A 25,965-nucleotide genomic window follows, 5' to 3' on the forward strand; every position below is an offset into this window, starting at 1 on the left:
GTTACTGGGAAGTGCCGGGCTCACAGCGTTAAAGAAAGGAAATGCGGACAAGACAAATGACATTTGTTGTTTAGTGGCAAGATACGACTCAAAGGGTGTAAACTTTTCTTAAAGTGTAGTGCGGCTTGCTGAGGACAGCAGTGTTCGGCACATCATAGGCACCAAAATCAGAAATAGTGGCTTCTATGTGAACGCCCAAAACCAAATTTTAAATGCACGCCACGGTGACGTTTGGTAGGTGTGGCCTCGCCCCACTCGGGCATAGCAGTGGAAGGCATGGAACAGGAGCAAAGAGGGATCATTCATACGCGACCTTAGATGGCCAATAAGGAACTGCCGTTCAGCAGAAGCAAAGCATCTGCTAAACGCACTGGTGTACTTTTTGTGGCAAAGTATTTATGAAATCGTCTATTATAATGAGAAGTGGCTTGGGGGCCTCTTTATATGTTGGGTAGTTATGAGTAGTGCCAGTGTTCATCTGCATCACTATGTCACGTGCACAGGAACTCACTGTGCACACATGCAAGGGGAACACACTTACCCGAACACAGTAGTTCCCTGCGGTCAAGTTTTCAAAAAGCACCACCACGGAGAGGTTCTGCGAAGGCAAATCAAGCATCTATCAAAAATTATACAACTGACTGGCACTTGCACTAACGCAGCAGCCACTCATCCATACCAGGTGTATGTCTGGGTTCCAAATATCACTGAATTCGACATGTCAAGCCAATTTCCTTTGCAACATTTCACTAGAAACCAAACATGCATGTCAGCTTGATATCTTTATTTTGTCGGACTTCTTTATATGTTATGCAGGCATATTCGAACTGCATGTAACTAAAAATTTCACACCCATAAAGCGTTCTCAGCATGAAAAATAAAACATTTGAAGGTGGCGTCACGGGCGTCCTACTACTGTTTACTGCACTGTTTTTCGACTGCACAGTGCAATTTAGCACTAATATAAGTAGCTAATATAAGTTGTGTCAAAAACATTTTTGCCTCATTTTAGCATGCTTAAATGTAAATGACTTTCTTGTGTTTCTTACATTGTCCGTAAAAGGAAAAAATATTGAAAAATTCGAAGCACTCCCCAAGAAAAGTTTTAAAACTTAGGTGCGCCTTTGCGCATTTTCTATTTCCCACAGAAGCTTGGCAACAGTGTCAAATATAGAATGTTTCTTTTGTAACATTCTGCAAAAAATTGTGTTGCTACAAAAAACACAACACAACATCGTTAAAGAAACAACTTTATCCAATAAGGGCAGTCTTAAAAAAAAAAAAAAGAAAGAAATCTCCAGTCCCAGTTCTTCAAAAAAATTTGGGTGGAAGTCCGCTTATGTCAGATAAAACATGGGTGCGTTATTTTACCTCATTTGCTTTGTTCACAATATATAACTTTTCAAAGTGGCCAATGTTGAGCACGCTGGCTTTGGTGCTACAAGGACTTGTTTCGGTTCGTTAACGCTTGCTATCTGGGAAAAAAATTCAAGAAAAAAAAATAAAAGCAACGGTTGCCACAAATGAAGGAAGCTTTACCTGGGTTTTTTACTGTGGCCAGTACATTGAACGTGTTTTCTAATCTGTTTCCTGGGACGCAATGCAGCAAAGAAGAAACTAAACACTGCTTGTGGTGCTCTGCTTCACAGATTGGGGGAACACATCCACACATGCCATGACTGAATTTCTGGCACAAGTGGCAATGACTTCCATTCCAATAAGTTCTATCGACGATGCTGCTCAATGGTTTCAGCAGGCTCACGAAGCAGTGCAACATTCTTGAAGTTACCACTAAGTTGGGGGACCATCTCGGGCCCTGGGTGAATAAAGCCAGTGCTTCCAGACCTCAGGTTGTGCAAAGATGCTTGGTGCTTAAGTCCACCCATACCGTCACAGGCTTTCGTTCCATACCTGGCAGTGGAAAATAACCCCCTCGCAGACATGCACTTGGAGCGGCACAACTCATACAGTTGCTAGTTATTTTTGAAATAAATAGAATGCGTCATACAACGCCTTGAGATGCTCTCCCTGGCCACTCGTGATGACTGACAAAACGTCCTTGTTCGGGCTCTACCGAGAGCACCCAAGTTAATCCTTGGAGAAGTAGTTGAGCTCAGCTTGTACATCCAATGGGCTTAACCTTAACCTCATGTACGGATCAAAATCGAACCACACGCCATGCTTCTCACGCCAATTTCAAGCCTTTCCGAGCATGTATGTCCTGATAGCTGGTATTGCCTCTTGAATGCGTTCGCTTGAAACTTCAGGTGGCATGACGGTTAAGAGACGGAGGTGCTCTTGATAGGACCCTGAAGCCTTGTACGCTTGCTTCAAGCTAGTCAACCAGCCGGCGCATGCCCGACATTCTGTCACAGATGGTCCAGGTATTCCGACGCTTACGCATGCAACGCTTAAAGTCGAGTGCATCTTCATCACCATGGTGCTTTAAATCTCAGCCCATTTTTTTCTTTTTGTAAGATCATCTGCTTTGTTTGTGAATGGAAGATGGTGGCTTCAATGGTGAAACATCAGAAGGAAGCCGGACGTACCTGTTCAGGTAACGAATCACTTCATCTTCCTCAAGGAAGGCCTCATCTGTTTCATTACGAGTCGCAGTAAATAAGGACACGATTTCTTTGAGGCATGCAAACCAGTGCTGGCAGACCTCATCAGTGTCGTAAATATCCTCAGCTTCAGACAGTAACTTCCACAGGGAGGCAAACATCCAGTACATTCACAGAACAAAACATTGTTTCTTAGTCATCTGCAAAAATAATCGGCACAGAACACTCGAGCCGAGCTACGAGCTGCATGCATCGTGCCTAGTGAACAGCTAGCAGCCCAAGTCAAAAGGAACAGTGCCACGCTCTTGCTGTCGCTTTTTCGACGCTGCTGTCATGACTGAGGCTCCAAAATGTCTCATGGTTATGTGTTTTATGAACAAAGCCGTTTAAATCATTTCACTGTGAAAATGTGTGGGCCACGCTCGTTGAAGGAGAACATCCGTCTGGCGCCACCAACCACCTCTCCTGTTCTCGGCACGGAAAAGCATGTTAACAGGGTGCTTCATAAAACCACAAATTAAGCAACTTCAGCAGCTTTTGGCTCGGTAAAGCCTCACTGTACTCTTTCGGGCAGCTGAAATGCAGAGGCAAAGGTTGTGGCAATACCGGTAGACACTGCCGTTGAGCAATGTGCAAAACATGTGATAGCAGGAAACGAGATAAACAGCTTGGGAATGTTAGGCCTTGGCGGAGCTTACAGGCACTTTGCCAAGTGCACCAGGCAGGTTTTGGCCAAGTTAGCCAAAGCATGCACTCGCGATGTCTTGCGTAGTGCTTTAACAAGCAATTAATGAGGGCGTAAATGCGATGCCCACAGAAGATATACCATTTCAGCATGTAAACTGTGCGACAAGAATACTATGTTAGGGAGCCTTGATGGATGGGGTTTTATGGCGCAAGGGCCAGATATGACCAAAGAGCGCCATACACATGGTGATCGGTTTTCAATGAATTGTTCGTGAAGTGAAGAAATGTACTTCGAATGGTGGATGTGGCATGGCTGTAAACAGGCCTAAAATCAGTCGCTCTGAATTGCGTAAAATAAATAAGTATTAAAACAATGATGATGACCAGAGATGTGAACTATGGAACTGTCATGTTACACGCGGATGATGAAACAAAACATGTAGTGAACGCAGCACTGATGTCTCACCAGGGCCCTTGAATGCAAGGACCTGGAGACACGTGCTATGCTAATGTAACAAATGCAGCAGCAGCCTCTGCTAAGAAGCCGTACTACGTAGCACTTGGTCGGATAATGTGCAATGTTTGAATGCCATTTAAATAATTTAAAACTGATGTGGTGTTGAATAACGGGTTCGAGCCGAGAAATTGTGCTGGATGTAATGGGATATGGTGTTGATACGCCAAGGGAAAGTGCTTTCTTCTCTCGCATTCTGTTTTCCTACATTCCACGAGGACGTGGATGACCATCAGTCTTTTACCACATCTACCACATGTAGGAGGTTCCTCACCAGTCAGCAAGAAGTTGTGTGTACTGTATGTGTGCCCTATTCTTAGTCGACAGAACGCGAAATCAGTCTCTCGTAATTTTGCTATAGATGGGGAGGTGCCTAAATGTGGCCTGATTAAGTGAAGTTTATTCAAGGTCTGCAAGTCCCACAAGTGTTGACAATAATCTATTAATTTTTGCGAATAAAAGGTCTTAAATCTATGGCGGGGACACCTATGGAACAGCTCAAATCTTTTCTTGCTGTGGATGTGGCGATTTCGTCAGTGAGCACATTACCTTTAATGCCTCTGTGCCCTGGCACCCAGCATACAATGACACGCTGATTACATCCATAGACAGCGCACAAGAGCGTATAAAGATAATTAATTACAGGGTTTTTGTGCTTTTTAAGCAATACTAACGCCTTAACAATGCTCAGAGAATCTGTATATATAATTGACTTTCCTGGTTTTAATTGTTTTATGTTTCACAGCTGATAATAATGCATAGGCCTCAGCCGTAAAGATACTTGTCTGTGCATGCAAGATGCCAGAGTCGGAGAAGGACGGACCAACCGCTGCATAAGAGACGCTGGCTTGTGACTTAGATGCATCGCTGTAATACTCCGGGCAGCAATACTTCGACCGAAGTTCAAGGAAGTGCATTCGAATGTGCATCTCAGAAGCATGCTTACTGACTTCAATACACGACATGTCACATTCCAGGAACTGCCACTGCCACGGCGGTGACAGCTTCGCTGGAAGCATTAGATGGTGTTCTATAAGTGGGACAGACATTTCTTCACTAAGATTCCTTATGCGGAGTGAGAAGGGCTGCCTGACTGTAGGCCGATTATTAAAAAGTGTGGCACAGGAAACATCATTTACAATTGTGTAACAAGGGTGTTCAGGATTCGAGTTTACTTTCAGATAATATGTAAAGCTGGAATATGACCTCTGTAGACGGAGTGACCACTCGTTTGATTCTACATAGAGACTTTCTACAGGGCTTGTCCTGAAAGCACCGGTCGCTAGGCGGATACCTAGGTGGTACACAGGGTCTAGGATTTTTAGCGCGCTCGGCGTTGCAGAATGATAGATTATAGCACCATAGTCAAGACGAGAACGGACATGGCTCCTGTACAAGTTCAGGAGACATTTTCGATCACTTCCCCATGTTGTGCGAGACAGAATATTTAAAATATTCATTGTTTTTAAACATTTTGCCTTCAAATATTTGAGATGAGGGATGAAAGTAAGCTTGGAATCTAGAATTATTCCCAGGAATGTGTGTTCGCTGCTCACAGATAGTTGCTCTCGATTGATGGCGAGTTTCGGCACTAGTGTTGTGCCTCTTCTGCTTGAAAAGAGTATACACGTACTTTTGCGGCAATTTATTTTAAAGCCATTTGCATCCACTCATTTAGATAATTTGTTTAATGTGAGCTGTATCTGTCGCTCGCAGATCGCAATGTTACATGATTTAAAACCTATCTGTATGTCATCGACATATACAGAATAAAACATTGTGCGTGGTATGACTGTATACAGGGAGTTCATCTTTACAATAAACAGTGTGCAATTAAGCACACCCCCTTGCGGCACCCCAGTCTCCTGAGTGAATGTTCTAGATAAAGCGTTGCCCACTCTCACACGAAACGTGCGGTTGGATAAGTGGCTTTTCACTGTGTTTAGCATATTTCCTCGGACCCCCCATCGCGGAAAGACCTCGCAAAATCCCGAAGCGCCATGTCGTATCGTATGCTTTCTCTAAATCTAAGAATACCGAGAGTAAGAACTGCTTATGTATAAATGCATCTCTAATGTTCGCCTCGATGCGGACAAGGTGGGCTATTGTCGATCTACCTTCTCGGAACCCACACTGGAAGGGGTCTAGTGTTTTGCTATTTTCTAGGAAAGAGATTAAGCGCCGGTTAATCATTTTTTCACACAGCTTGCACAGACAGCTTGTTAGCGCTATTGGCCTGTAGCTGCTGGCTAAGGACGGGTCTTTGCCTTGTTTAAGTATCGGGATGACTATGGCTTCTTTCCACGAGGACGGAATATACCCAGCCCCCCACATGACATTGAAAAGAGATAGAAGCGTTTTCAGTGCTTCAGGGTGTAGGTATCTAATCATTTCATACCTAATGCGGTCACCTCCTGGCGCCGAGTTTTTGCAACAAGTGAGAGACGCCTTTAGTTGAGCTAAGTTAAATGGCCTATTGTAAGCTTCATTCGAAGAGTCTTTGTGATTAAGAGGCTGTCTTTCTGCACATTCTTTTAACCCCAGGAAAGATTCTGTATAGTGCAATGTACTTGAAACATATTCAAAGTGTTCACCTAGACAATCCGCCTGAGCCTCCAGGCTATTACCGTGGGTGCTTACCAAGGGTAAAGGATGTGTCAACCGGCCTATTAATTTATTCACTCTTGTCCAGACTTTCGTCTCGCCTGTGTAAGAATTTATGCCAGAGATAAATTTCTCCCAGCTCTCCCTTTTAGCACGTCGATGTGTTCTTCTAACCTGAGCCTTTATTTGTTTAAAATTAATCAAGTTTTCGGCAGTTGGAAAGTCGCGAAGTCGTCCCCAAGCTTTGTTTTGGTTTTCGCGTGCTTTTTTACATTCTTCGTTCCACCATGGGATATGACACTTATTCGACATTCCATTAGTTTCACGAATGCATTTTCTCGCAGCCTCAATTATAAGGCATGTGATATACGCCACAGCATCGTCTATATTGAAAGAATTGATTTCATGCCGGATTGTATACGTTAGTTCGCGGAAAAGTTCCCAGTTAGCTGACTCGATCTTCCACCGAGGAGCATGTGGCAAGGATTCATCTTGTATGGTCAAGTTTAATATAACTGGGAAGTGGTCGCTTCCAAAGGAGTTCTTCAAAACGGACCACTCAAGGCACGGCATTAGAGTACTCGACACTATGCTTAAATCTATCGAGGAATATGTATTATGTGCCACGCTGGTGGTATGTCGGCTCCTTTTTATTAAGTATACATGCTCCTGAGGAAAAAACTAAGTTTTCAATTAGACGACCTCTCGCATCGCAACGAGAGTCTCCCCACAAAGTGTTGTCTGCATTTAAATCTCCGACAACTATGTACGGCGTGGGAAGTTCATCTATGTAGTTTTGAAATCCGCTTTTATTAAGTTGATAATTTGGAGGGATGTACACAGAGCTGATAGTGACCAGCTTATCAAACAACACCCCTCGGATAGCAACTGCCTCTAGGGGCGCACGAAGTTTTACTTCCCAGCAAGCAACACCTCTGTCTAAATGATTGCAACACCGCCGGATGAGACGAGAGTGTCATCGCGGTCTTTACGGAATATAGCATATTGTCGAAGGAAATTTGTTTGCGTATGTTTGAGGTGTGTTTCCTGAACACACAGCAATTTTGGAGTATACCTGTATAGGAGTTCCTCGATATCATCAAGATTGCGCAGCAGACCTCTGACATTCCAGTGTGTATTATTTGCGTATCCATGTTGAATGTGGTTTATGCGCTGTGTGTCTAAGAAAGACGAGTTACCGTATTTATTCGCGTATAACCCGCACCAAAATGTGAAAAAACGCGTTTAAAAAGTGGGGGTGCGGGTTATCTGCGAATTTTTTCCTTGGGAGGGGGGGGGGGTCGGCTTCACCGCAATGTGCGGCGGCCTCCCCGTGTAGTCCGCCATCCCCATCGTCATCGACGCTTGTCAAGCCGATGAAGGGCCAACGAAAGGCCAGCATTGTTGAGCCTCGCGTTAGGCGCTGTTTAGTGTACTTACCCCAGTTTGCACTGTTTGCCTGCTTTGTTTTGGCATCATGAGTGCGACTCGACGGCAGTGTTTCACAGCGAAAGAGAAGCTAAAGATTATAGCCGCTGCCGAAGAAATCGGCAACAGAGCTGCTGCAAGACAGCATGACGTCGACGAGTCGTGCATTCGCGACTGGAGGAAGAAAAAAGAGAGTCTCGAAGCAACGAACCGGAACAGGCGAGCGTTTCGGGGTCCGAAGACTGGCGCGTACCCCCACCTCGAGACGCAGCTTGCGAAGTTCATTGAGGAGCAGAGAAGTCGTGGCCACGCTGTTTCGACTGAGATGGCGCAAATGGAAGCCCTGAAGTTGGCCCGGGAATTGAACATTCCACGTGAGTTTCGTGCAAGCCGTGGATGGCTTCAGCGCTTCATGCGAAGACATGGATTTTCTATGCGGCGGCGAACAACCATGTGCCAGCGGCTTCCTGAAGCCTACGAGGAAAAGTTGAACTTTCAACGATATGTGATCGCACTTCGGAAGGAGCACAGCTATTTGCTGTCTCAGGTGGGAAATGCTGATCAAACACCTGTGTACTTTGAGATGCCGATGGACACGACCATGGAAAAAAAGGGCTCCAAATCAGTCAGCGTGCTGACCGGCGGAAATGCCAAGCTGCGCTGCACAGTCATGCTATGCGCTTTGGCTGACGGCACGAAACTGCGCCCGTATGTGATTTTCAAACGCAAGACGCTGCCTGGCATTCCACTGCCCCCAGGAATCGTTGTGCGTGCGGAAGAAAATTCGTGGATGAACAGTGGCCTAGTCGGTGACTGGCTTCGAGTAATCTGGGAGCGAAGACCAGGTGCCTTGCTGGCACGCCGGTCGATGCTCGTACTAGATTCCTTCAGAGGCCACTGCACTGATGCGGTGAAGACTCGCCTTCGCACACCGACGGGACGCGTGCGAAGGCCTGATATTCCATTGCTGTGCCAGTGGATCGTGGATGCGTGGAAAGCGATACCGGCCGATTTGGTGCGCAAAAGCTTTAAAAAATGTGCGATCAGTAATAGTCTGGATGGTTCCGAGGACGACTACGTCTTTGAGAGTGGCGATGAAGCCTCGGATGGCAGTAGTGAGAGCGGCGACGATTAAGAATCGGATAACCAGTGACGTGGTGGCGGTCGTTTGAATAAATGTTCTGAAAACGAAATGATCACTGAGTGTGAGTTGCATCTTTCTAGCGCTCATTTTTTTTTTTTTCAGGTAAACGTGCGGGTTATACGCGAGTTTTTTTTTTTTTTTTCCGAGTTCAAAGTTAGGGGTGCGGGTTATACGCAGGGGCGGGTTATACGCGGGTAAATACGGTACTTCACAGAGCCCTTTGAGGGTGCCAAGATGCGGTGCTTTTCTTTTTGGGAGCCATTGCAAGAATCTCGCCGCTCCTTAGGCATTAGCGGCGCCATCTGGCTGGTTGTGTCCATCACCTCAGAAGAGGTGCTGTACAGGCGCTCTTGCGAGCGCTGCGTTCGAGAAGAAGGCCTCGTCCCTGTAGACAAGACCTTTGAGGCCACCTGCTCGAAGGTAGATGGCCCCTTCTGCTGGGTTGGTGTAGCAGCGCGAGCTGCAGCTGCCGGGGGGGCGGGAGGCGCCACTGCCGCCTCACTGGGTGTGCGTCGGACAGTCGCCGGAGGCCGTTGTGGCGCTGCCCCCTGAAGCACCACATCGGCAAAGCTGCTCTTGGGCAGGTAAGAAACCCGCCTGCACGCTTCTTTAAATGAAATATTTTCTTTAACTTTTATCGTCACAATTTCTTTTTCTTTTTTCCATGACGGGCATGAGCATGAGTATGCGGCGTGCTCGCCATCACAGTTGACACAGTGTGGAGCGCTTTCGCAATTTTCACACGTATGATCTCCGCCACTACATTTAGCATATGTCTGCCGGCCTTGGCAGTTCTGGGAACTGTGTCCGAAACACTGGCATTTAAAGCATCGAAGAGGATTTGGGACATAGGGTCTGACACGTAGCTTTATATAGCCTGTCTCGATTGCCTCAGGCAGGATGCTTGAGCCAAAACTGAGTATAAGATGCTTTGTCTTGATTTCCTTACCGTCACGCCTTAGCGTAATTCGCTTGACATTGATAACATTCTGTTTGGTCCAGCCTTCCATCAGTTCGGCTTCTGTCAGCTCCATTAGATCATCATCAGAGACAACACCACGGCTGGTGTTCATAGTTTGGTGCGGGGATATGGTGACCGGAATTTCTCCAAATTTAACTAGGTTAGGAAGGCTTTCATGTTGCTTCGCATCGCGGAGTTCCAGAAGGAGATTTCCACTAGCCATCTTTGATGCCTTGTAACCTGCGCCAAGTGCTTCGGTAAGACATTTTGACACTAGGAAAGGTGAAATCATTCTCATCGTCTTGTCAGGTTTGTCGGAATGAATGACGTGGAATCGGGGAAAGCTTTGTAATCTGTTGCCAAAAAACTTGAATACATCTTCGGTGCGCCCTAGTTTCTGAGGGCGATCAGGAAGTTTGGGGAAAGAAGGTTCCATGAGAATATATAAAAATTCGGCAACAGCGCCGACCGCCCACCACGGAGCCCAACGAGGGGACGCGGCAGAGCTTGCATACAAGTCTGCAAGACGCCAGTCGTACGCCGCCACTATAACCAAATATGGTGTACCCAAGGTTGGATAGCCACACAGGGTTAACACTTGCCGCCAAAAAGGAAGTAAATAGAAGAGAGAAGGAGACTGGAAAGGTGGAAAGTAGGTGAAAGACAAAGGTTGTAGGAAGAGAGAGACAGGAAAAGGCGACTGCCGGTTTCCTCCAGGTGGGTCAGTCTGGAGGTGCTGTCTATGTGAAGCCGAGGCCGAATAGGTGTGTTGCCTCCGCCGGGGGGCCTTAAAGGTACAAACACCCAGCATCGGCTCAACCTCCAGGATCCCCTTTTCCCTAGACACGGCTAAGCCGCACACGGCTACATGCGGAAGGGTCCGAACCTCGTGTGCTCGGGTACGTGGTGTCACAACACACCAAACGCCTGCTTACGCAGACGCCCCTGCGGGGGTTAGGGAACCTTTCGGGCTCCGAGAAAAATTAAAAATATTACAATTGTAACACTATGCGATGGCACAAGGAAACAGGAAACAACATACAAAAGCGGATAGCCGAGGGACTTTTCTCATTAGTACTGTGAACTGCCATCGCAAAATAAAGTGAAAGGTCAAGTAATCGCGCAATTTACTACTTGTCACTGCTGGCACCTTTGTGGCTGTTGGCGAGAACTGTTCTCCATGCCACCACCATTGTTACTAGGAAAGGCAACACTTCAAAAATTCCCATGAGATAACCATAGCACTGCAAAGCCTTCCCATCACTGTGTGGTGATGCATTGTGCAACTTCGAAGAGCACTCACTTGAGGCGCCTACAGAACAGCACCGTATTGCTCCATGTTGCGAATAATACGCCATATACACAATAATGCGGCAGTGTTCTAAGTGAGGAGCACAAAGAAGGCACGAAATGTACAGTGCCAACCTCCCCAGCTCGCACAACCCGCTCTTCTTGCGCAAGCCATAGAAGCAGTGCTAGTGAAAACAAAAATGAAAAAAAAAAGGGTTATATTCATGTAATGAACACGAATACAACAGGAGGCATATTCTCTGGCCAGACATTTAGGAAAAGAGCTCGAATTATATTCATGCAAATATGGTATGTCGGTTGTAGGCTGCAAACTTTGGAGGGCAGCAGCACACCCACACGATACAAAGAAAATCTGAGACTACACATTTCTAGAAAACAAATCCCAAGCCCTTTAGCAGCATGGAAATGAGAACTGTACCTTTACGTACAGTATGAACTGATAGACAACGAGCAAAGCCATTGCGAAAGCGAGCATGCCCAACACTGGTCACTTTGGCCCGTTTTATTTCGAGCTAATGAGCTAATGAGGAAGCATATAACACACCAATGTTTTCCCTGATAGAAGCAAACTTCCATCCGAATTTTCTTTTATTTTTTGAAAATGTGCCTTTTTTTGCAAAAATTAATTTCTATAATTATTTTTTTTCTTGCACTTTTTGTATAAACAGAATCTTTTGCAGGGATGTTGCAAAAACAATGTCCAATATTTGGCACCCTTTTCAGGCTGTTGTGTGAAATATAAAACGTGCAAAGGTGCATCAAAGTTAAACTTCTCCCCTACGAGGTGTGTCCGAAATTCTTTTAATAATTCTTTTAATAATTTTTTGTGGGGGGGGGGGGGGAACAGCATAAAAAAGTGCACATGGGTTACTTACATTTAAGTGTACTAAAACAAGGAAAAACAGCAGAACTTATTTAGCTTACGCTGAATTCAACCGTGAAGCTGGAAAACATTGCAGCAAGCAGTAGTAGGACGCCCACTGTGCTAGTACATTAAAATGCTTTTTATTATTCTTATTATTATTGATAATGTTGAGAATGCCTTACAGGAGTGAAAATTCTGGTTCTGTGAATTTGAATATGCTTACATAAAACATTAATAAATAGTGGTACGCTGCAGTGGTGCAGCGGTGGCGTAGAGGTACAGCACCCGCCTCACATGCAAGATGACCGTGGTTTAAATCCCAGAGCCGCGCAATTTTCCACCGGATTAAAAAAAAAAATTCCACGTGCTGATAAAATTGCATAAACAAGACCTGGAGTGTGGCCTGATCTCGGTGACCAGAACCGGTAACGCACTCCCTCACCAGAGCAGGATTGGCCACCCTGATGCAACACTTGGCCAAAACTTCCTATATGAATACAACAATCAAACCCCGGCAGTCCCCAGCAGCAGCGAAGCAACTGACCACGACGGCGGTCACACCTCTGACGCAGCAGAGGCTGCCAAGAATCCCTGGATCCGGACAGGCCGCCATTGGAATCTGAACCTGGCAATGTTTAATGCTAGAACGTTATCTAGTGAGGCGAGTCTAGCAGTGCTATTGGAGGAATTAAAGGGCAGTAAATGGGATATAATAGGGCTCAGTGAAGTTAGCAGGCCAAAAGAAGCATATACAGTGCTAAAAAGCGGGCACGTCCAGTGCTACCAGGGCTTAGCGGAGAGACGAGAACTAGGAGTCGGATTCCTGATTAATAAAAATATAGCTGGTAACATACAGGAATTCTATAACATTAACGAGAGGGTGGCAGGTCTTGTTGTGAAACTTAATAAGAGGTACAAAATAAAGGTTGTACAGGTCTATGCCCCTACATCCAGTTATGATGACCAGGAAGTCTAAAGCTTCTATGAAGACGTCAAAACAAAATACTCTATACTGATGGGTGACTTCAATGCCAAGGTAGGCAAGAAGCAGGCTGGAGACAAGTCAGTGGGGGAATATGGCATAGGCACTAGGAATAGCAGGAGAGAGCTATTGTAGACTTTGCGGGATAGACGAAAGTTGACATGGAGGAGCCCGAATGACGAGACTAGAAATGAAATAAACTTTATACTCTGTGCTAGCCCTGGCATCATACAAGATGTGGACGTGCTCAGCAAAGGTGCGCTATAGTGACCATAGGATGGTAAGAACTCGAATTAGCCTAGACCTGAGGAGGGAACGGAAGAAACTGGTACATAAGAAGCCGATCAATGAGTTAGTGGTAAGAGGGAAAATAGAGGAATTCCAGATCAAGCTACAGAACAGGTATTTGGCTTTAATTCAGGAAGGGGACCTTAGTGTTGAAGCAATCAACGACAATCTTGTGGGCATCATTAAGGAGTGTGCAATAGAAGTCGGTGGTAACTCCGTTAGACAGGATACCAATAAGCTATCGAAGGCGACGAAAGATCTGATCAAGAAATGTTAATGTATGAAAGCCTCTAACCCTACAGCTAGAATAGAACTGGCAGAACTTTCCAAGTTAATCAACAAGTGTAAGACAGCTGACATAAGGAAGTATAATATGGATAGAATTGAACATGCTCTCAGGAAGAGAGGAAGTCTAAAAGCAGTGAAGAAGAAACTAGGAATTGGCAAGAATCAGATGTATGCGCTAAGAGACCAAAGCCGGCAATATCATTACTAATATGGATGAGATAGTTCAAGTGGCTGAGGAGTTCTATAGAGATTTATACAGTACCAGTGGCACCCACGACTATAATGGAAGAAAGACTAGAGGAATTCAAAATCCTACAAGTAAGGCCAGAAGAAGTAAAGAAAGCCTTGGGAGCTATGCAAAGGGGGAAGGCAGCTGGGGAGGATCAGGTACCAGCAGATTTGTTGAAGGATGGTGAGCAGATTGTTCTAGAGAAACTGGCCACCCTGTATACGCAATGCCTCATGACCTCGAGTGTACCGGAATCTTGGAAGAATGCTAACACAATCCTAATCTATAAGAAAGGGGATGCCAAATACTTGAAAAATTATAGACCGATCAACTTACTGTCAGTTGCCTGCAAACTATTTACGAAGGTAACCGCAAATAGAATCAGGAACACCTGAGACTTCTGTCAAGCAAAGGACCAGGCAGGATTCCGTAAAGGCTACTCAACAATAGACCATATTCACACTATCAATCAGGTGATAGAGAAATGTGAGGAATATAACCAACCCTTATATATAGCTTTCATTGATTACGAGAAAGCGTTTGAGTCTGTCGAAACCTCTGCAGTCATGGAGGCATTATGGAATCAGGGTCTAGACAAGCCGTATGTAAAAATACTGAAAGATATTTGTCGTGTACGCTGCCGGAGCGGTGACGCAAGCAAAAGACTGACGCCACTCCTATGTAGCCATGAACCCAAAAAGCCCCGTGTTTATTAGACAGCCGCTTTTGATGCCTTTTCCTCAATGACGTCACAGCCTGTGCACATGAGTGCTGGGTCAGATCAGAGAACCGATAACACTACATCTCCCTCTTTTTTTTTTTTTTACACCACATAGAAAACAAATGAACCACAAAACAACCAAACAGTATGAAACATACAAATAAGATGAGTATACAGCACCGAATTGCAGTATACAGCTTTCAAGTGTAGCCATATCGCTGTGGTGGCCTTATTTCTCGACCGTAGCGTGTCATAGAACCACCGGGTCTCCCGTCTTCATATGAGGCAGCAGCCGGCGTTGAATTAAGCGCAGAAGGCTCTGCCTAGGCCTTGTTTTCTTCGTATTGGCCTGCAGCGTCCGTAGTCGCAGGAAAGTCATAGGATGGGTCATGCACGCCGGTTCGCTTGCTGTACCGGACCAACGCGCGTCTGTTTCTCTCTAGTTCAACCCCGTCGTCTGTCCGCACCCGATAAGACCAAGGCCGCAAGGCTCGACTCAACACTTTTGCTGGAATTTTGCTGTCTTTTATCCATACCCGGTTTCTAGGGGCAAGCAGCGGTAGCTGCGTTACCGCATGGCGACGGTTGTAGTCGAGTTTTTGCTTAATCCGCACTTTCTTGTCTTTGTATCGGAGGCTCCTGAGACCCCTCATCATTGATGGTACTAGCTTTATTGGGTGCGCGGGAAGCGTAGAGTGCAACCGTCGGCCCAACAATAGCTGGGCTGGGCTTGTACCCAAAGGACCTGAGGAGTCGCTATAAGCTAGGAGGGCCAGGTACGGGTCAACCGATTTTTCCAACATCCGTTTTACCGTCTGCACTGTACGTTCAGCAGCTCCATTTTACTGGGGGTACCTGGGGCTGGACGTGACGTGATGGAAGCCATAACTAGTCGCGAACAATGCAAATTCTGCAGAAGTGAATTGAGGAGCGCTGTCTGCTACGACAAGTTCTGGAATCCCGTGCCTAGAAAATATACTCTTGATTTGCTCAATAACCGCCGCCAAGCTCGTGGAAGATAAAAGGGCAAGCTCTGGATAGCGCGAAAAATAGTCTACAACCACGAGGTACGATCTACCATAGAAACAGAAAAGGTCAGCTCCTACCTTCAGCCAAGGCAAGCTGGGGGACTCTGATGGCATCATGGGCTTGGCTTTCTGAACGCGCAGTCTCGCACACTCTCGACAACTGTTTACCAGAGCTCCTAGCTCAACGCCGAGACCGGGCCACCACACAGATTCGCGGGCCCTTGCGCGACATTTCACAATGCCCTGGTGACCAACATGCAATGAACAAAGTATTTCACTTCTTAGGTTCTGAGGCACCACAAGACGAGACCCATGCAGAAGCACACCGTCACATATTGTAAGGTTTGCTCTCTCCGACCAGTAAGGACTTAGCCAACTGTTTACTTTAGCGAGACGTGGCCAACCCTGCTTACAATACAACCGAAGTTGTTGGCAGGTTGAGTCTTTTTCTTGCGTGAACTTTATTTTGTTCCAATGGGCTGAAAATTTCAGTTCGCTGATGCAGCCTTGTGCATGGCTCGATACTTCACCGCAATCCAGCTCCCCTATCTCTACATCCGCTTCCGTGCAAGGTGCCCGAGAAAGGGCATCGGCAGTGCCAATCTGTTTTCCTGGGACATAGGAGACTGAAAAGCGATATCGCATGAGCCTCAATCAGAATCTTTGTATTCTAGGGGGAAGCACATCAAGGGGTGACTGACCGAGTAGTGATACGAGCAGTTTGTGATCTGTCTCAAACTGAAGTTCCAGCCCTATCAAAAACCCTTCCAACCTTCCTGCCGGCCACGTCAGCGCAAGCACTTCCTTTTCTATCTGCGCGTACCGTTGTTCTGTTGGCGTTAATGAACGAGAGTGGTATGCAACCGGCCGCCTTTCCCCATCTGATTGCACTTCCATGAGCACACAGCCGAGACTGAATGACGACGCGTTGGCGGACACAATAGTGCCCAGCTTAAGGTCGAATTTTGTGACGCATTTTGCCGAGGTGATCATTTCTTCCAGAGTCTCGAAGGATTTTTGCTGAGGCAGGCCCCAGTGCCACTCACGGCCCTTCAAGAGAAGACTACGGAGCGGTGCGGACATGTCGGCAAGGTTGTTCACAAACCTTGCCAGATAGTATATCATGCCCAAAAACCTGCGGACATCAGCAACATTTGATGGCATAGCCATTTCGTTTATGGCTCGAACTTTCTTGGGATCCGGCGTGATTCCCGCCGCATCGACCATGTAGCCTAAAAACGCTACTCTGCTGACACAAAAAGGACATTTGGTCCGATTGAGTGTTACCCCCGCTGCAACCAACCTTTCGAGAACTGCGTTAGCCGATCATCATGTTCACGCTTCATAACTCCGTAAACCAGAACGTCGTCCATCAGGTTCACTACTCCTTGAAGGTCATCTAAGATTTCCGCCATTCGCTTTTAGAAGTATTCCAGGGCCGAGGTGATACCGAACGGCAGTCGCTGGAAGCAGTACCTACCAAAGGGGGCGATAAATGTTGTTAGTTCTTGACTTTCTTTTGCCAATTTAACCTGGTGAAATCCTGAATTGGCATCTAATTTCGAAAACTATGTGGCTCCCACCAAGTGCCCAAGTGCGTCGTCTACGGTCAGCAAGACAAACCGTTCACGTAGGACGCTCTTGTTCAGCCGGGTTAGATCCACACAGATTCGAACTTTCCCACTTGGTTTGACTACTGGAATTATTTCTGCACACCATGAAGTTGGGCCATCTACCTTACGAATAACTTTGCTTTTGAACATTTTGGCCAACTCTAGTTTGATGGTGTTCTTTAACGGGATGGGTACCCGCCGCGGCGCGAAAATTGCGAAGGGGACCGCGCCCTCTTTCATGTGAATGGTGTATTCGCCTGACATCATGCCCAGTCCAGAGAAGAGCTACAGATACATGTGCTCATACTGTTTATCGTCAACCACATCAAGAAATTTGACTACATCAAGTGCTTCAATGGCTGGGAGCCCTAATAGGACACACTGCAGTGACTCTACAACGTACAGTGTTTGTCGCGTTGTTTTGCCTTTCCAAACAATATCTGCTGAAAAACAACCATTCACTTCGAGGCGCTGATTCGCAGCGCTTCTCAACACCGCTTGTGACCTGTCTATATGAGGCGGTACACCGGGGAAATCGGGCGGAACAACAGTGACTTTGGCTCCTGAATCAATTTTAGCACTTAGGCGTGCACCATTGATAGACACTTCCGCGTATCTGGCATTTGTGCCGTTGAGTGTCCCAACAAAAAAGTTTTGTCCATCGCCTTCTAGCATAGACACGCCCACCTGGTTGTTTTCTGTTCTCTTGTGACACACCACGGCGAAATGTCCCTTGATACCACAGTGGTCACACCGCGCTGAACGTGCAGGGCACTAGGCTCTCAGGTGGCTCAACCATCCGCAGAACTGGCACGCCTGCGTTCGCCGCTGTGCTGTGGCGCCAGGCTCCCAGTTGTTGGACGGCTTCCTCATTGTTCGTCGGACTACGTCAAGTTCGCCTGTATTCGCCTCGTTGCTGATGGCCCGGAGTTCCAGTTGCAGTCGGTGAACTGTTTCCTTGAGCCTGGCCCTCACCAGAGTGGTCACTACTGTAAGGGTGGCATCCATCTGGAGCGCGTCCTTGAGGCCGACCACAAATCTGTCGTGGAGTCGCGAATCTGTCGCGTGCATGACCCACCCTATGACTTTCCTGCGACTACGGACGCTGCAGGCCAATCCGAGGAAAACAAGGCCTCGGCAGAGCCTTCTGCGCTTTCACAGACTATATTCTTTGTGGCCACAAAATGGGCGTCAAACTTTTTCTTCGCTTTCTCGTAGCTTCGAGACTCCTCTTTGGTAAGGCCGAATGTCGGAAAAATTTTTCTTGCCTGCCTGCCTGCCCATGGTGTACAAAAGCGTTCACACCTGAGCCTCCTCCGTTCTGTCGTTGAGCCCCGACGCGTAGTGGTAGTCGTCGAATGACATAATCCATTCTGGCCATTTGGAAGTCCGGTCGAAGTTGAAGGGTGTCGGTGGCGGGGCTGCCGCTGACAGAGCCGTCATCACGCAGATCGAACGCCGGGTGAGCGCCACAAAGCCAACTAGGATGGGGGGTCGACCCCACTCCCGACACCATGTTGTGTACGCTGCCGGAGCAGTGATGCAAGCAAAAAACTGATGCCACTCCAATGTAGCCACGAACCCAAAAAGCCCCGGTGTTTATTAGGCAGCCGCTTTTTATCCCTTTTCCTCAATGACGTCACAGCATGTGCACATGAGTGCTGGGTCAGATCAGAGAACCGATAACACTACAATATCTACAGCGGCTCCACAGCCACCGTAGTCCTCCATAAAGAAAGCAACAAAATCCCAATAAAGAAAGGCATCAGGCAGGAAGATACAATATCTCCGATGCTATTCACAGCGTGTTTACAGGAGGTATTCAGACACCTGGATTGGGAAGAATTGGGGATAAGAGTTAATGGAGAATACCTTAGTAACTTGAGATTCACTGATGATATTGCCTTGCTTAGTAACTCAGGGGACCAAATGCAATGCATGCTCACTGACCTGGAGAGGCAAAGCAGAAGAGTGAGACTAAAAATTAATCTGCAGAAAACTAAAGTAATGTTTAACAGTCTCGGAAGAGAACAGCAGTCTACGATAGGCAGCGAGGCACTGGAAGTGGTAAGGGAATACATCTGCTTAGGGCAGGTAGTGACCGCGGATCCGGATCATGAGACGGAAATAATCAGAAGAATGGGCTGGGGTGCGTTTGGCAGGCATTCTGAGATCATGAACAGCAGGTTGCCATTATCCCTCAAGAGAAAAGTGTATGATAGCTGTGTCTTACCAGTACTCGCGTGCGGGGCAGAAACCTGGAGGCTTACGAAAAGGGTTCTACTTAAATTGAGGACAACGCAATGAGCTATGGAAAGAAGAATGATGGGTGTAATGTTAAGGGATAAGAAAAGAGCAGATTGGGTGAGGGAACCAACGCGAGGCAATGACATCTTAGTTGAGATCAAGAAAAACAAATGGGGGCATGGGCAGTGCATGTAATGAGGAGGGAAGATGATGACCGATGGTCATCAAGGGTGACGGACTGGATTCCTAGGGAAGGGAAGCATAGCAGGGGGCGGCAGAAAGTTAGGTGGGCGGATGAGATTAAGAAGTTTGCAGGGACGACATGGCCACAATTAGTACATGACTGGGGTAGTTGGAGAAGTATGGGAGAGGCCTTTGCCCTGCAGTGGGCGTAGCCTGGCTGATGATGATGATGATGACCAACTAAATATGTTAAAGGGGCCCCGAAACGCTTTTCGAACACAGTAAAAAAAATGTTTCCTATCTGTTGTGGAAGCTGCTGCAAACACGTGAGCCAAATATTACTGTACTGTATGCAGGAAGGAGTTTACAATCTCCTGTGAAACGCAGAAAGAAAATCCTTTGCTTTTGCTCCTGCAATGTTGTCATGCAGTGTCATCGAAAAGCAGCTGGACCCACCAACGCTATCGGCTCATTTCGTGGTCGAGGGAGTATTCCCAGTAATACGTAATTGTTCATTTTTAGATAAATTAATGATAAATACATATTTCTGCAATATGAAAAAGACAAAAATGATTTAATTTTTGCACTCTGTCTGCTGGGCATGACATGACCTCTGAGGTGGCAATGCATAGCATAGTTTACTGCGGCCGCCACAGGGCACCATGACACTCGACTTTTGGCTCGGGCTTTGACCTATTGGCTTCTCCACTGTGCAACTTACAGGGTATTAACGGAGACACAAAGAGAGAGAAAGCCAGGTATCAAAGTGATAACTCCACCGATAGTTGAAAAATGATTAAAAATTTTCCAGCATGAGATTTGTGAGTCAACACTCTTTAATAGTGAGGCCATTCCATGCTTAGCGCTTTAAAGGGCCCCTCAGCAGCTACGGCCATTTTGAGCTGACAAGCACAGTGCATAGAATGCACGCTCACGATCATGTCTGCTAAGAATGGACACTTTGCAAAAAAGCTGCTGTGCATGTGCAAGTGCCCCTTATGCAGTTGGAAAGCTAGCAGACAGCTCCCCGCCTGGCAGGGCATTCTGGCACGCTCAGGCCAGCTCTCGTGTCCATGTTTCTGAATGCCATGCCAGCGCACTGCGCCACGTATGCATGTACAAATTCCTGTGGCAAGAATAACGTCATTTTTGTTATTTAGTTGTTTCCGTCCGAGTAGCGGTACCCGCTAAAAAGAGTGTCGTGGGTGGACGCCACAAAGCGGTTGAACGCGGATGGCTCAGTTTGGTAACTCGGGGATTTGGATTCGCAGCGAGCACTTTATAACAGGTATGCATCCTAAATTTTGGTCTGTAATGAGCCCTTTGTATTAATATCTGCCCTTCTTCAATCCTAGGCCAGCTTCAAACTTTTCTAGACACCGTGACTAGACTAGACTTTTCTAGACTACGTGCCAACTATCTTCACATACACCTGAACTTCTGGTCAGGCTGCGGTGCAGCGGCACGGTCGTTGCATGGATAAAGATGCACATAGAAGCACATTAATGACAGCGAAATAGGATTTCAGTGCCGCATCTGTGCGGCGGTGTCCGCTAGTGGTTCCAGAGCGCGCTTTTGTACTCGGTGTATGCTCGTAGCTCTCGGCACGCGGGCTCGCTCCGCCGGCATATCGCATGTTTACATCGTGCCTGTGGGTGCGCGTCAGCTAATGCACGCATTTTTATTGCCAGACGAAATGAAAATCAAGGGCTGTATTTGCTAACGATTATTTTTAAAATCATGCCATAACGTCTCGCACGCCGCTACACATTCGACAGCACATAGATTGGCTACTTGATGCGACGAGTTGTACGACATAAACGCAGTCTGTTGGAAAATAGGGCGCAAAGTCCGCGATCATTCTATGCTGCTAATCGAAGTGCGAGATAAGTGAGCGATACGAAGCAAAGGCCAGCTGATGGAATGCGGCCAGCTTCAGCAGCTGACAATGCGACAGGTTGTATGTGTTAGCATCTACCCAAGCCACTCGATCCAGTTCATCCCTGAACTTCATTTTAGCTTTGTTTTAATAGATACATGTAACAGTTTGCGCAGCACTAAATGTGCATTGTAATGCATATAGTTCAGCTTTTACAACACTGCAGGAAGAGAAAACCAAGAGTGAATCTACAGACATCAAATCCAATGGGGTAAATGCAAGCTGCCTGAACACAGACATCAAATCCAATGGGGTAAATGCAAGCTGCCTGAACAAGAAGCACTTGTGAGTAATTGACACTCAGACTGAGCGTAACATTCTTCACGTAACCCTCTTTTTTTAAATGCCAAACCACGATGAACCTGACGCACAGTCGTGGTTGTTGAGTGCAAAGAGCTGGGCACCTGGTGTCTGGCAATCGAGCATCGCAAAAAGTCGCAAGTCCACCCCGTGTCCAAAAAAGAAAACGGAATGCAGTCTTCCTCCATCATTTTGACACGACGTAAGGAGAATAAGCAAACAATGCAAGCTGAATTTCATGCCATGAAGCTCAATGGCACAGGTAGCAACAAGGCCGCGACGGGGAATGTTTTCCACACAAATACTCTTACACCCATTGCCCCGAACGCTTCCTCAGGCCTACGGCAGGGGGCGCTCACTTTTCTGCAAAGTGTCCATTACATCGTTATGCGCCGCAGAAAGAGCTGAAATTTCAAACTAAATGACATATGCCCTCCTCCTCACGGGCGCCACACTCGATGATGGGGGGATGACATATCTCAGCAAGGGCGCTTATGTACATGTATGTGCTGTGACGTCGCTCATATGGACACTTGACACTTCGAGAATTATTCGAAGCAACGTCTGTTATTTGTGTAATCCATTGCTTCAATAGACGAATTGAAGTTTAGAAAGTAATAGAACACACAAGCCGAATGTCAGTGTGTTTTTGTTTTACTTTGCATCGCAGCAAAAGTCATGTACTTCCATTTCATGTGCTTCTTCCCACATTGTGCACTCACTGTGTGAGTGTACAATTTTGCTCACACTCACTGTGTGAGTGTGAGCAAAACTGTGTCACTTTCTGCCATGTTCCCGTGCCAAATCATGCTTTGTGATCTGCTTGTGTCTGCCTCAGTGTTTGTGTAGCCCCAACTTATACTGCTAGTTGTGTGTTCTTGTGCACAGTGCACAAAATAATGCACTGCACAAAATGACACAAACGCAACAGCTAGCATGCAACGACATCAGTGGAAGTGCACCTAACGGCAAAAAAGTGAGGAGAAAAAAAAATAAAGGCGGGGCCCGTGACGTATGCGTCACATGATCCTCGAGGTCAGGTATGGGAGAACACAGGGAAGGAATTTCGCTTGTGGAGGCTAGACGGGGCAAGCGGAGAGAGCGTCTGTTTTGGCAGTGATGCTCGCCTCCTGAACTCATGGGTTCGCGACACTAAAATATTTCTACCTCGACTAACAATGGAACCAATCTGAAAAATTATTGCAGTAGAACACTTCCAATAGGGCATGTAACAACTTCCAGTACATAACCAAAATTTGCTATGTGGCCTGGCGAAGGGCCCTTCAAGCGAACATGCATGTTTGATCTTCTGTGGAATCACCCTAGCACTAAGCAGAACATTTGCGTGATCATGCAAAGGGTCTGGTCAGTGCGAGCAGCCTACAGCTATTTCAGCAACTTGAGCGAGAATATTACACACGACTTATTCGCTGGGACTATTGTTCAATAAAACCTACTTGCGTTTACTCAATTTTTTTACTTTACATAATTTTTACTTAATTTACTTTACAGGGATAACAATTCCCAAATACAAATACGGAGCCACCAGCTCAAACTTGATCCCCAAAGTCATGTTTTCAATAAGTTGACGGGCGGCACTAACATTGAATTAACACGGCAAGCCGGGCGAGTTTGTGATTGAGCATGTTCCTAGGGGTGGGCAGCACAACCCTGGTGTACTTCCTTTTGTCTTTCGTCCGGGTAGCGCTGCCCACCCCTAGGAACATGGGCATTAACATAACAGCTGCAAAAGGGGCAGTTCATAATCGTCTACATCAATCTTTTCTTCTATGTGGTTGGCTATGGCGGCAGCCTAGTGACTTTTTGGCTACCTTTTAAAGGGCCCCTCACCAGGTCCCATAGCAAATTTTGGTTATATGTTGAAAGTTGTTACGTGTCCTCAAGGGAGCATTCTGCTGCAAAAATTTTTCAAAGCGGCTCATTAATAGCCGAGATAGAATTATTTCACTGCCGCGAATCCGTGATTTCAGGAGGCAAACTCCACTGCCAAGCGAGGCACTCTCTTCGCTCGCCCCGTCTAGCCTCCGCAAGCGAAATTCCTTCCCTGCGTTCTCCCATACCGAACCTCGAGCATCGCGTGATGCACACGTCATGAGCCCTGCCGTCTCTTATTTTTTTTTCATATTTCTTTTTTTTTCGGCGCTGTGCACAAGCTGTTGTGACTCTCTGGTTTTGCGCTGCGCACGATTTTGCGCGCTGTCCACAACGACACATGACTAGCAGCAAATTCAGTGCTACACGAATACTGAGGCAGAAAAAGCGGATCCCAGAGCAGATCGCGCACTGGAACACGGTAGAAAATGGCATAGTTTCGGTTCCTGCGCACGTGACTGCACGGCCGTGCAAACAAGAAGATGAAGCGAAAGTACATCTCTCCTGCTTCGGTGCGAAGTAAAACAAAGAACATGCAGACATTCCGTTTGTGTGTTTTATTATTTCTCTAAACTCCAATTCGTGAATTCAAGCAACAAATCCAGGGTGTCTACCAAGTTGACATTTCCAAATTCCCTGAGTTTTCCAGGTTTTCCCTGAGTGCCCTTGCAAAATTCCCCGACTGACGCAGAATTATGTTTTATGTCAAGACGGGCTGAAACCATATCGCCTGATGCTGTCACTCTCGAGTAAGCACATGAAAAAAATTAAAAAGCGACTTAATCCAATTTGAATACTAAGGAGCAGTGTTTATGTTATTCAAAAAGAGAATAGGAGGCAAGGGTTAGTAAAATGCAGAGCAAATAAAGTGTCTTCGAAAAAAATTGCAAATAAGTCGGACATTCACAAATACGAATAAAAAGGAGATGCACATAGAAGCAAATATATTCGAATATGAGCTATTTCTATCAACTGATAGCAAGCTCAGTGGTATGAGGCCCGAACTCTGTCACAATTGAGATTCTCTCTCAACCGCTCGAAAGTCAACCTCAACTGTCCTGACATACTCTCAGCCCGCGCACAATGCCCGAGTGTTGTGTTTCACTGCTTTAAAGAGTTTATTTTGGTTTGGATGCGGGACACCTGCATCTCGGCATCTGCCAAAACTATGTTTTTTGAGCTCAAGCTCCTTCAAGATGGCGGCAGCAAGCTTCCTTTCCTGTTTATTCCTCAATGCGTACATCATTTCTGTTCTTGTCCTCCTTCTGCCACTCGTTCACCCCAAGGACCATTTGAAGCATCTTGGTCAGTTGCACAGTCCACGGCCGATTTTTAGAACTCCCTAGGGGTCGCGAAAATGTTCGAAAAATCGGCCAGTTGGAAAAAAATAAATGCGTGTCATTTACTGCCCTTAGGGGCCCAAACTGCCACAGGCACGTTCTAAAACGCTCTGAAGGCCTGTCGGTACACATATTAGGCATATCGGCGCTCGTACTGTGACAGGAAATACCGGGTGCACGTGTGTATAATTAAGGAATACATACTGTTTTCCGTTGCAATAGCCCCTTCCCACGCTTGTTATGCTTCACTGCAATACTTTTGCGTATGCTTCACCATGTAACATTTCTGTACAGAGGCGAAGCTGACTTTCGGGAACCGGCATTATGCAACGTACCGTGTTTTCTAAGTTTCTAAGCCAATCGCGAGGACCACAAAAGCGGAGTCCGTGCCGTTGCTGACAGCAGCTAATTCTTTCAATAAAAAACTCGGCACCCAACGGCAAGAAGCTTCATAGCAAACGTCGAAGCAGCTAGGCCTAGCGTTGCCGCAGTGGTGGCAACAGCTGCCAGCGGATCTGCGTGCGAGAGTGCCGGTTCGAGGTGGCGAAGTAATCAAAATGGCAGCGGTGGTGCCTTTGATTATTGCCGTTTCGGACCTGCGGTCACGGCAAAACGTCCAGAAAATCGGACGGCGAAGGGTTCTTGCGTCCGAAATTTCACACGTTCTGATACGTTGACTCTATGGGGTACGTGGCGGTGCCACGAAGCCGTCCAAATTATCGGGAATCCGGAAAGTCGATCGTTGACTGCACACTGGCAACTCATCCAGCCGACGAAAGGGCGTCAAAGACGATTCATTGCAATTCTTGTCTGTTGCTCGAGTCAGCATTACCGCG

The 25,965-nt window shown here is 46.6% G+C and overlaps 1 protein-coding gene across 7 annotated transcripts in view; it reads right to left on the bottom strand.

The window, feature by feature from the left end:
* LOC142592536 (uncharacterized) overlaps positions 1 to 25,965 on the bottom strand; it is a 238,163-nt gene that overhangs the window by 61,661 nt on the left and 150,537 nt on the right. For all 7 annotated transcript variants that reach the window (XM_075704033.1, XM_075704029.1, XM_075704027.1 and 4 more), the window contains one exon: positions 542 to 598. In XM_075704033.1, the coding sequence (XP_075560148.1) occupies positions 542 to 598 (57 nt within the window). The remainder of the gene's footprint in view (positions 1 to 541; positions 599 to 25,965) is intronic.

Source organism: Dermacentor variabilis, chromosome 9 (assembly GCF_050947875.1).
Source record: "Dermacentor variabilis isolate Ectoservices chromosome 9, ASM5094787v1, whole genome shotgun sequence".
Lineage (NCBI taxonomy): Eukaryota > Metazoa > Arthropoda > Arachnida > Ixodida > Ixodidae > Dermacentor > Dermacentor variabilis.